Source organism: Eleutherodactylus coqui, chromosome 10, assembly GCF_035609145.1.
Source record: "Eleutherodactylus coqui strain aEleCoq1 chromosome 10, aEleCoq1.hap1, whole genome shotgun sequence".
NCBI lineage: Eukaryota > Metazoa > Chordata > Amphibia > Anura > Eleutherodactylidae > Eleutherodactylus > Eleutherodactylus coqui.
In genome coordinates this window covers 8,394,949-8,407,543 of record NC_089846.1, presented here as the reverse complement: position 1 = coordinate 8,407,543, position 12,595 = coordinate 8,394,949, and the positions used below count along the sequence as shown (strand labels likewise).

General features: G+C 50.3%; 2 protein-coding genes across 3 annotated transcripts in view; one reads left to right on the top strand and one right to left on the bottom strand.

The window, feature by feature from the left end:
• The window catches only part of TTF1 (transcription termination factor 1), a 47,519-nt gene extending 47,111 nt beyond the window's left edge, over positions 1-408 (bottom strand). Inside the window, exon 1 of one of the 2 annotated variants that reach the window (XM_066580175.1) lies at positions 381-408. The gene's annotated coding sequence lies outside the window, so the exon portion shown is untranslated. Of the gene's footprint in view, positions 1-369 lie in introns of both variants that reach the window. The other variant, XM_066580176.1, reaches the window with a different exon arrangement.
• Positions 409-872: 464 nt separating this feature from the next.
• Positions 873-12,595, top strand: part of CFAP77 (cilia and flagella associated protein 77) — a 107,866-nt gene continuing 96,143 nt past the window's right edge. The window contains exon 1 of the mRNA XM_066579731.1: positions 873-991. Coding sequence (XP_066435828.1) covers positions 929-991 — 63 coding nt within the window. The 5' untranslated portion in view covers positions 873-928. The remainder of the gene's footprint in view (positions 992-12,595) is intronic.

Here is a 12,595-nt window from a genome sequence, read left to right as displayed (position 1 = left end):
GGAAATGCGGTTGCAAAACCGCCGCGCGTGAGGGAAGCCATTGCAATCAATGAGTTCTACGGTTCGCGGCCGCGTGCCGAAGCCCTTAGAGTAACTGTGAGTATTGGGTCAGAACTGACTGCACCCTCCGGATGGAAACAAGAATGTTCCCATTCACTGACAGCAAGCAAATGAGGAAATCATACAAAAGGGGAATCAAAAGTTCTGAACTGGATATTTAACCTTTATTTACAAGGAACTGATGGGCAAACCAGAACCCGGCCGCACAATATGGGGTCTGCAGCCGCTGATACCGGGAGCCTCTCCATTAAAAAAAAACAACTATGCAACCCCAGTTTCCCGCTGTAAGTCCGAACCGCAGACACCTACCAGCAACTTACCTTCAAACCGGAAACACGTGCTGCCACAGGCAGGCTGCAGTGATAACAACCGGGTAAAAGTTCAGGCGCCGTTACCTAGGCGACCACTTACACCGCCGACTTTTTTTTCCAGTGAACTTTATTGACAATATACAATTCTGCCGAACACTTATTTTTATTATGTAGTCTTTTTTTACGTTTGGTACAGAGTGAATAAACTATAATCCGGGTGCTTTCGGCAGGAATCACTACAGACGGCCGTGTAGCCTCCACAGATGACGCCCTTCTCAGGTGTTTTCTGTCAGCGTCTGGTCCTCATGACAACGGAACCGACCATTCTCAAAACAGGGGGAGGTTTTCCTTATTTTGTTTTTATTACAGACTAAAACCTCCGCACATTTAGTAGCTGACGCTATGTCGTGCTTGTGTGCTTTATACTGGCGCTAGAATGAAGTGAAGGGAGGTCATAGATATCATTACTAGGGCTGTCCCCCCCTGGCGATGTGATGGTCCGGTCCGTGCGGTGGCTGAGGAGAGCTGTGAGGTGAGGACGCCGCACACGAGAAGTGATGGAGAAGCCGCGGTGCGGAGTGCTGAGAGACTCCATGACCAGCAACCAGCTGCTGCAGAGGGTGAGTGACGTCAGGTCTGGAGATTATACCTGGCCGTTATCATCACCTCCCCCTTTATTACATCTCTGCAGCTGTGTATATATTATAGTCAGCGGCGGCTCGTTTGCACGGAGCGCTGATTGTTGCTCGCTAAGATTTTGTTCATAGATGGATCTCCACGTAAATTTGATGTGAACACCTGCGCCTTCCCACCGGGTGATATTAATGATCCGGTGACTAGATTATGGGTGACGTGGACTCACTAGTGAGCGAATATTCGCCATGTTTACAGGGAAGAACTGTCGTTCGCATTCGCTCGGTTGAGCGATTATTTGGATGATCATTGTTTCGTGTAAAGCCATTCGAAAATCAACCCGTCGTTCGAACGCATGGGGCGGGGAGAGGCGCCGTCGTGGGGGTGCGCGCGCGCGGGGCAGGGAGAGGCGCCGTCGTGGGGGCGCGCGCGGGGCAGGGAGAGGCGCCGTCGTGGGGGCACGCGCGGGGCAGGGAGAGGCGCCGTTGTGGGGACGCGCGGGGCAGGGAGAGACGCCGTCGTGGGGACGCGCGGGGCAGGGAGAGGCGCCGTCGTGGGGGCGCGCGCGGGGCAGGGAGAGGCGCCGTCGTGGGGGCGCGCGCGGGGCAGGGAGAGGCGCCGTCGTGGGGGCGCGCGCGGGGCAGGGAGAGGCGCCGTCGTGGCGGCGCGCGCGGGGCAGGGAGAGGCGCAGTCGTGGGGGCGCGCGGGGCAGGGAGAGACGCCGCCGTCGTGGGGGCGCGCGCGGGGCAGGGAGAGGCGCCGTCGTGGGGGCGCGCGCGGGGCAGGGAGAGGCGCCGTCGTGGGGGCGCGCGCGGGGCAGGGAGAGGCGCCGCCGTCGTGGGGGCGCGCGCGGGGCAGGGAGAGGCGCCGCCGTCGTGGGGGCGCGCGCGGGGCAGGGAGAGGCGCCGCCGTCGTGGGGGCGCGCGCGGGGCAGGGAGAGGCGCCGCCGTCGTGGGGGCGCGCGCGGGGCAGGGAGAGACGCCGCCGTCGTGGGGGCGCGCGCGGGGCAGGGAGAGGCGCCGTCGTGGGGGCGCGCGGGGGGCAGGGAGAGGCGCCGTCGTGGGGACGCGCGGGGGGCAGGGAGAGGCGCCGTCGTGGGGGCGCGCGGGGGGCAGGGAGAGACGCCGCCGTCGTGGGGGCGCGCGCGGGGCAGGGAGAGGCGCCGCCGTCGTGGGGACGCGCGGGGGGCAGGGAGAGGCGCCGTCGTGGGGGCGCGCGCGGGGCAGGGAGAGACGCCGCCGTCGTGGGGGCGCGCGCGGGGCAGGGAGAGGCGCCGCCGTCGTGGGGGCGCGCGCGGGGCAGGGAGAGGCGCCGTCGTCGTGGGGGGCGCGCGCGGGGCAGGGAGAGGCGCCGCCGTCGTGGGGGCGCGCGCGGGGCAGGGAGAGGCGCCGCCGTCGTGGGGGCGCGCGCGGGGCAGGGAGAGGCGCCGCCGTCGTGGGGGCGCGCGCGGGGCAGGGAGAGGCGCCGCCGTCGTGGGGGCGCGCGCGGGGCAGTGAGAGACGCCGCCGTCGTGGGGGCGCGCGCGGGGCAGGGAGAGGCGCCGTCGTGGGGACGCGCGCGGGGCAGGGAGAGGCGCCGTCGTGGGGACGCGCGGGGGGCAGGGAGAGGCGCCGTCGTGGGGACGCGCGGGGCAGGGAGAGGCGCCGTCGTGGGGACGCGCGGGGCAGGGAGAGGCGCCGTCGTGGGGACGCGCGGGGCAGGGAGAGACGCCGCCGTCGTGGGGGCGCGCGCGGGGCAGGGAGAGGCACCGTCGTGGGGACGCGCGGGGCAGGGAGAGGCGCCGTCGTGGGGACGCGCGGGGCAGGGAGAGACGCCGCCGTCGTGGGGGTGTGCGTGGGGCTGGGAGAGGCGCGGTCTTGGGGTGGTCTTAGAATGACTCCAAAAGAATCCCCTCTACATCAAACTGGTGAAGGGTGAGTTCGATCGATATGCGATTAATTCCTGGGGTACATTACCCCCCAGACTGCCTAAAGGCCCATTTAGACACAACGATTATCGCTCACAATTAGCTGAATAGCCATCGTTTGAGCGCTCATCGTTGTCTGTCTTGCGCCCGTCGTACAGTTTTCGTAACGTTTCGCTCATCGTTGTCTTTCAGCCTTTCGGCTGTTTGCTTTTCGTTCGGTCGTTCAGCGGTTTGAGGGGGGGTTTCAGTGCAAACAATACACCGTGATGATACAACGGCTGAGAAGCGCGGCCGCTGCCTCCATTTTCCAACGATTATCGTTAGTTTAAAAACGTTTGTCTTTAAAAGCAGAACCGTGGCTCACTTCTATCATTCTAACGAATTGTGAGAGATAATCTGTGTGTCTAAATGGGGCTTCAGTATGAATCCCAGCAAGATTAGAGCCAGGACTGGCCCACTCCAAGAGATGTGAAGGAAGTGCAGCGTCTGATCGCAAACCTCTACAGAAGATGTATTAAGGACTTCTCAAAAGTCCTCACCTCCCTCACAAAGTAAGAGCACACGGTTTCCTGGTCCCCGAAGGAAAAAGCCGCTTTGAAGAAACTAAAGACTCTCTTTACTGCAGCACCAGTAATGATCCATCCAAGACCAGAAGTGCCTTTTGTGGTTGAGGTTGACCCTTCCGTAGCTGTGGGAGCTATCCTGTCACAACAAGTCGGAGACAAGATACAACTACATCCTTGTGCATTTCTGTCCTACGCCTTATCGCCCGCGGAGAAAAACACTGACGTCCAAAAAGGAGCTTCTGGCCATCAAGGTGGCTTTCACCGAATGGAGGCACCTCTTGGAAGGAGCTCATTATCCAGTAAAGGTCCTTACTGATCATAAGAATTTAGAATTTTTCTCTGTACTGCCAAGAGGTTATCTGCGAGACAAGCACGATGGGGCCTGTTCTTCTCCAGGTTTAATTTCAGTGTCCTACCGCCCCAGTTGCAGAACCGGCAAGGCAGACAGATATTTTTGGAGCCCGAAGAAAGGTCAAATACAGACTACACAATTCTGTCCTCCAAAAATATTTTGGGCATCCTGCACTCTGAAGACCTTCTAAAAAAGTTTAAGGGAGGATACAAAAAAGATCCATTCTTGAGTCGCCGTCCTAAGAATGTCGAACCCAGGACCTCCTGTACTCCAGCCAGCGACCCTCCCTGTTGAGTGATCCAGCCTGTGGACAGTTCCCCCCCATGACTCTCAGCCTTGTTCCTTTATCCTGGTGATCCAATTCCTGCCTCCTGATCCCAACCCCACCTCTGTCTCTGATTAGGCTTGCTATATAAATCTATACTGCTTGGACAGATCAGTGGCAAAAGAAGACCTGTCCACCTGTCAGAGCTGATACTGGCATAGATATCACCCAATTGAAAGAAGCAGTGCAAAACCGAAAAACATGGAGGGAGCTCACCTTTAGGGTCGCTAAGGTTTGTGAACAACAACATATTAACCTGGCTCTGATCCCTCCTTCCTTGTATGATTATTCTGCTCCTCAACTCCACTTCTACCTGCTCCACTACTATTGCTACAAGACCTTCTGATACCGACTTATGGCTTGCCTTCTGACTACGCTAACCGCCTCATCCGACTGTACTGTACTCTGAGATCTCCCATTGCTGACTTCTGGCTTTCCATCTGACCACTGGCACCGTCATGCACGCGTGCGGTTGGATGAGGGAGAGGCGCCGTCGTGCGCGCGGATGGATGAGGGACAGGCGCTGTCGTGCGTGCGGATGGATGAGGGAGAGGCGCCGTCGTGCACACGTGCGGATGGATGAGGGAGAGGCGCCGTCGTGCACGCGTGCGGATGGATGAGGGAGAGGCGCCGTCGTGCACACGTGCGGATGGATGAGGGAGAGGCGCCGTCGTGCACGCGTGCGGATGGATGAGGGAGAGGCGCCGTCGTGCACACGTGCGGATGGATGAGGGAGAGGCGCCGTCGTGCACGCGTGCGGATGGATGAGGGAGAGGCGCCGTTGTTTTTTTTCTTGTGCTTTTCACTGTTCTATACTAGTGCATGTGAGTATGAATAAAAATAAAAGCGTGAAGATGGGTCCTGCCGTATCTACCCCACAGGTAATATTAACGAGCGAGAATCCTAATAGCGGACTTGTAATCATTAAATTCAAACGTTTTGTTTTGTCCGGCTATGCATCCGTGATTATCACGGGACAAAATCACGCCGCTCTGTTCAAGCCCTCAGTCGGCATAAAAACAGCTGCTGGATCGCGGGCTTCTCATTCCGTATAAACGCTCCCCGCTTAGTGAGACGCCCGCGATCCAGTGGCGAAAGGGCCATTTACACTGAACGATTACATAGGACACGGGAATTTGAATGATAGTCGTCCCGTGTAAATGCATGCAGCGACTGAACGACTGTCTGTTTAACCCCTTATGGACCGGACACTTTTTAGGGATTTTACGCATGTGGTGATTTTACTGGCATATTTTTTTTTCCCTTCACCTATGAAAATTACTTTTGCTGCATATTTTTTTCTGTGACATGGAGTTCCCTTGTCCCCCTCACTGTGAGCTGCCTGCACCTTCCACAGCGAGAAGAACGAATGGAGCAATGGTTGTGCAAGCACGCCGCCACTACATTCGTTTTTCAATGGGACGGCAAGCGCTCCAGTGTTTCCGTCAGCCCCCTTGAAATGAATGCCAACTGCGCAAGCTCAACTATAGCGATTCATTCACTGTGGGTGTGAGAAGCGACCCTTGTAGTGACAGGCAGAGTAGGACACAGGACCCTCATTCTCAGAATCGGTGGGGGTCTCAATGGTGAGACATTCACCAATGAGCAAGTTATCGTCTGTGCCTGCAGCTCTGTTCCCACTGCAGTGCCCAGGCTTGGTATTACAGGCACAGCTTGCATTGAAGTGAATAGGAACTTGGCCTGTAATACCAAGCCTAGCCACTGCATTGGGAATGGAGCTGTCTGCTTCCTGCAGAAATCAGCTCATTATATGACCAAACTGACCCAGAACAGAGCTGATCAGTGGGGGTCCCTGACAACAGAACCCCAGCAATTTACTATTTATTACCTATTTTACTGATGGACAACCCCTTTGGCCGCTCTCACACAGCCCGCTTTTTAAACCGATTAGCAGGGTGTTTCAAATGCTGCATTAACCGCAGTACAATGCTTCCATTGATTTTAATGGGGCTTCACAGACCAGCGCTCGAACGCGGCGTTTCTAACACTGCAATGTCCGAGCGCTGCCTGCTTGTTAACGCCCCTCGTCGCCCATCACAGTGATGGGGTGCTTTAAGAAAACGCTGTAACGTGTGTTAGAAAGCCCTGCACAAAATAGGGGTAAACGGCGTGATTTCGGACACGCGTTTTGTGAGCGCGACCTTTAACTGTTGGATGGATTTATTCTGCGTTTCTGTAGCAGTAGAACTTGTTCCTTATTTTGGGGTGAGCAGTTTTATTGGCTGCTGTGGGTAGGAGTATCTGAGGGACACCGCCGGCTGCACCCCGGGTATTATATAACACCGCCCACCGTTTCCTGTCTGCACTGATAATATGGGTCTAGCATTTTAGGCCGGCCCTCCTCCGTCCGCCGCCATCTCCGATTAGCTCCTTATCCGTTCATTTTAATATGTTTTTGGAGTCGGGAGAGATTTCTGGATTGAGTTTTCTGGAGATAACTTATCTGTGTAGTGCTGCTTACTTCCACTGGGGGGCAGTACAATACAGTGTTATAGCCATCTCCTAGAAGTCTATACCCAGTCAGCCACTATTATAGGACAATGATAAATACTGGAGCCTCGGGGGTCATTTGTTCTGGCTGCTCTTATAGAAGCTTGCATTGTATTTATGTTCATTCCATTCATCTCCAGAGGGTGGCGCTCCTTCACTGGAGGACCTACATGCAGCGATGTAGAAATATAGGAGATGCGCCATATAGTCTGCACGGAGGGGAGTTTTATCTTAGGATAGATATACTGGATGGCCACTTTATTAGAGACTCCATCTAATAGCACGTTGCACACCTTTGACTGGAAGAACCGTAGCGATTTGCCAAGGCGTCCATCCACAGGTATTAGTGGACCTAAAGTGCGCCAAGAACACCTTCCCCCCCATTACTTCACCTCCATCTGACTGACAGAATTCATTGTGCTTGCGCCAAATTCTGACCTCCCATCAGCACGGAACAGAAATCTGGATCCATCTGAGCAGGCGATGTGTTTCTGCTGCTCAGTGATGTTTTGCGCTCTTTTGCCCGCTGGAGTTTCGCCTTTCCGTTAGTCTTATAATGGCGCTGGAACTGGTTGTCCGCTGTTATAGGCTATCTATGCTAAGGAACGGCGAGTTGCACCTTCGGACACGTTAGTTGGAGCATCGGCGCTGTATTCAGCTGCTCCTCACTGTGCAGCCTGTTGGTCAGAAGATTCCTGACATCCTCCTCCGACCCCTTTCAGTGAAGGGTTGTTTCCATCCACAGGATCCCCTTAGATTTCCACAATCGTGCCATTCTCTGATACTCTCCACACTGTTACATAAGAAAACCCCACATGGTTGGCAGTAGCATCCTGGCACCGGACAATGACCAGTAAGGACATAATCTAGCCCCGATGACCGGCCTCGGAAGTCGCTCCGATCGCTGGATTTTCCCATCTAATGTGGATTCACACTGAAACTGATCCACGGAAAACTTGTCACATGATGTTTATGCTCCGGGGTCACGGGGGTAGTTTCTATACTGGTAAGCGCCAATCCTGAGCGGGCCGGGGCTCTAATAAAGGAATATCTGTGTGAGCCCTTGGCGCCGCACACCGCTGACCCCGTGTAGTCATGGCAGTCGGGGACGAGCGGCTCAGCAGCGCTCTGCCTCCTGTAATTGGGGTATGGTAGAAACGTATTATACTCGGCTGTTGACAAGCGTGGCCGCACCTGGTAACCTCACAGACACGGAGAATGGGGAGCGGGCAAGGATTAGGCATCGGCTGCTCACTGACAAGTACTGACAGGTTCTGCAGATATGTAACGTGATGTCATGCCGGCCTCATAGATACCGAATATAATAGTGGAGCAACCGCAGCGCTGCAAACACAAGAGGTGCCAGCCGCTGCCCAACGTGGCACAGCCTACCGCGCTCAGGTCAATAATAAATAGATCTGCAACTTCCTACTATACTTAGGATTTAAATTTCTCACCATTTCCCAGATTTCTGCTTTCTTGCTTTCAGTGAATGGAAATTTTCTTCATTACATCACAGTTTATAATTATAGTAAATGTTTTGACAGTTGGATGTGCTTACATGCTTTGGCCACTTGATGGCAGCACCAGACTAGTATATTCTATAGTATGTATAGTGATACAGACCATGCTGGTATAACCTGAGTATCTCCTGTATATTATTATATATGTACAGCTGGTATAAGTTATGCATCTTCTGTATATAGTGATATGGAGCATGCTGGTATAACCTGGGTATCTCCTGTATATAATAATATATGTACAGCTGGTATAAGCTATACATCTCCTGTATATAGTGATATAGACCATGCTGGTATAACCTGGGTATCTCCTATATATAATTATATATGTACAGCTGGTATAAGTTATACATCTCCTGTATATAGTGATATGGACCATGCTGGTATAACCTGGGTATCCCCTGTATAGAATTATATATGTACAGCCGGTATAAGTTATACATCCTGTATATAGTTGTTTGGAGCATGCTGGTATAACCTGGGTATCCCCTGTATAGAATTATATATGTACAGCTGGTATAAGTTATACATCTCCTGTATATAGTGATATGGACCATGCTGGTATAACCTGGGTATCCCCTGTATAGAATTATATATGTACAGCCGGTATAAGTTATACATCCTGTATATAGTTGTTTGGAGCATGCTGGTATAACCTGGGTATCCCCTGTGTAGAATTATATATGTAGAGCTGGTATAAGTTATACATCCCTTGTATATAGTGATATGGAGCATGCTGGTATAACCTGGGTATCCCCAGTATATAATTATATATGTACAGCTGGTATAAGTTATACATCTCCTGTATATAGTGATATGGACCATGTGGGTATAACCTGGGTATCCCCAGTATATAATTATATATGTACAGCTGGTATATGTTATACATCCCCTGTATATAGTAATATGGAGCATACTGGTATAAGTTATACATCTCCTGTATATAGTGATATGGACCATGTGGGTATAACCTGGGTATCCCCTGTGTAGAATTATATATGTAGAGCTGGTATAAGTTATACATCCCTTGTATATAGTGATATGGAGCATGCTGGTATAACCTGGGTACCTCCTGTATATAATTAGATCGATCTAGTATAAATTATACATTTCCTGTACATGGTGATACTAGTTATTAGTATTTATCGTACCAGTGTTTCTGGTGGTGCAATGCGCCACTTATAATATAGTAAATGAAGTCATCACATCTAACTCACTGAAGGACCTGTGATGTCACCGTCATGTGAATAACTAATTTACCTGAAAGCGCTGCGGAATAAGTTGGCGCTATACAAATAACAAGACCCTTACCGTTCCCTATAGCTGGCATAGGTTATACATAGGTTATCTGTATATAGCGTTATGAACCATGATGGTATAACCTGGGATTCTCCTGTATATAGTTATATGGGTACACCTTATACCTCTACCTGGCGAGAGATACCCAATAGTTATATATGTACAGCTGATATACGTTATCCATCTCCTGTGTATAGTGATATAGAACATGCTGGTATAACCCAGGTATCTCCTGTATATAATTATATATGTACAGCTGGTATAAGTTATACATCTCCTCCTGTATATAGTGATATGGACCAGGCTGTATAACCTAGGTATCTCCTGTATAGAATTATATATGTACAGTTGGTATAGTTATACGTCTCCTTATATAGTGATATGGAGCATGCTGATATAACCTGGGTATCTCCTGTATATAATTATATATGTACAGCTGGTATAAGTTATACATCTCTTGTATATAATGATATGGAGCATGCTGGTATAACCTGGGTATCTCCTGTATAGAGTTATATATGTACAGCTGGTATAAGTTATACATCTCCAGTACATAGTGACTAGCTGATATACCCGGCTTCGCCTGAGTTAATTTGGTACTGGTGTTTATCTAGTGTTCACACAGAAAAACTTATGAAGTCATGGTTACTTTAGAGATACCGAGGAAAAAAATATGTTCACCATTTTGCATAGTTCTCTGCGTTACCCAGGAAACACCACGTGGAGGCAACCATGCGACGTTTACTTTATTTAAATAAAATGACATCAGGAAGTGAGAGAATTGGATTACGTACGTAAAATTTGGACGCTAGTTCTTTAACGCTAGAATTGAATAATCGAGTTGGGACCCATTAACTTTTCCTATTTTGGACATAATCTATGCTTGTGCCAAATTTCATGTTTCTATGACATCGGGAAGTTGGAGAATTAGTGGCGAATCAGCGAGTCAGTCAGTGAGGGCTTTCGTCTATATATATATATATATATATATATATATATATATATATATATATATATGGAGCATGCTCGTATAACCTGGGTATCTCCTGTATATGTATATGTACATATATATATAATATACAGCAGGTATAAGTTATACACCCTGTATATAGTGATATGGAGTACAGCTGGTATAAGATGAGCATCACTTTGCATTCTTCATTGAAGGAAGGTCTGGTTATATACCAGGATCATTTCTTTTGCTAATTTGTACAGTCCGCGGATTCTTCTTGAAGACATCTCACAGATCTCAAGCTGCTCAATGAATAATTTGATTAATGACCACGTTTTTGGGTCACTCTGTCTGGTAATTATGAGAATGGGATCTCCGTTTTGTTGCGCCGTCCTTCTAAATTTTGAGCGCTTTTCCCTCTCAGTAGGAACTGATTTAATATATTTTTTTAAATCGTGAATTATTTCCCTGCAGATTCTGCGCTGCGGCCGGCGATCTGCAACTAGAGCCGAGCATTGAACTTGTCACCAGGACAACTTTTCAGTGCCCTTCTTCCTCAAAGTGCCAGTCAGGAAACCTGAGGACGTAAGGTCTGCCCACCTGACGCGCACCATTTAGGACTCTTCTGCTTTCGTAGATGTTATGTGACATCTTGGTTCTATCACACGGTAATTTCCAGACTCACGACGGGTTTAATGAGCTCCATTTTTGCTCAGTAGTTGAGTAAGATTAGAGCACCCTAGTGTCAAGTGACATTCAAGACCTTCTCCATGAAATTGTCCCCCACTTCTTGAGAACTTCATCATCTACCCATAGAGCACTTGCAATGGCTGCAGTGAAATGCGAGGCCAGACCCACCTACAATGATGCTTCCTGGTCATTTACCAATTTGTCCGTGTTTTGGGAGGAGGACGCCTGGCTGATGTTCACCAATGTCCTTTTCAAGGTAAGAAAACCCTTTATTGAGTGCCCTTTCTGCTTATTTTCTGCTACCTTTCCAACTCTGGACACTGAGATCCATCAGGTTAAAACCTTCCATTGTGTTAGAATACACTGTATCAGATTGCTCTTAAAGGGGACCCGTCACCTGAAAACAATGTCTTGAGCCGATGTCCTTGGTTCTAGTGGTGGCTGTGAATAATGAAATTCTACACTTTTCTATGGGGGGGGGGGGGGGCATCTGATGATATGACTAAACATTACATAATTTGGGATGGGGGAGAACGAATTTCCCATCCCAGCGTTGTCCCTCCAACATAGCCAGATAACCTCTCAAGATGAGGTTGGCTCTCTGTATATGGCAATTGCCTCTTCACCCATGGTCCACTTGAGGAAATATTCGACATTTCCCTCTTCCAGCCAACCGGCCCGTCTATAACTCGGGCGTCCATGTGCACGACAATAAAATCGCTGGCGAGACATGAAAAGCGCAGTCTCCGACCGCACTCACAGTTAGTTAGCATTTAGATAGGTTGGATTGAGGCGGTGGGGGAGTTGGTTTGTGCAGGCGCTCACAAAAGCCAATATCACAGAGCAACAAGAGGGATTAATTCTCTTAACCAACATGGATGATCCCGTCTATCTCATTACCTTCCCCTTGTCAGTGCCGATGTGAGATGTGATTGAAGATTACACCATTTAGGCTTTCTCCATGACTTTGTAGAGAAATGCCCCCCCCTCCCCCCCAGACTCGCACACGACTCTGGCCCGAGTCCCCAGCAGCCTCCACTCAGCGGCCCAAGCTCATAATTCTGCTTCATTTAAACTTCATCAACTTTTCCAGTGATGTGGAAGGATCTGAAATAGACTTTGTAAGCCGCCAGGCTCCGGCTCCTCTTTGTTAGTTAATATATTCTAGCTCTCCCCCCTTTATTTCCTTCCCAATCTTTTTTTTTTTTCCCTTTTTGACGTTCTCGTTCCCCTCATGCTGAAAATGAGATTACAGTATTTAAATATCTATGATAATCAATCAGGGGACCTGGGGCAGGATTTGAGGTTAATTTTCCCTAGCAGAACAAAGAGTCCTGGCGGCCTACTGGGGGTTTGAAAGTTCAATTTGTGTTTTATGGTGGTTTCGTTGCCTTCTTTATGCCCCCCCCCCCCCTCCTCTTTTGTAATTGCTGTTTTTTCCCTTTTTTTTATAAGAGTTTTTCTAGCTGC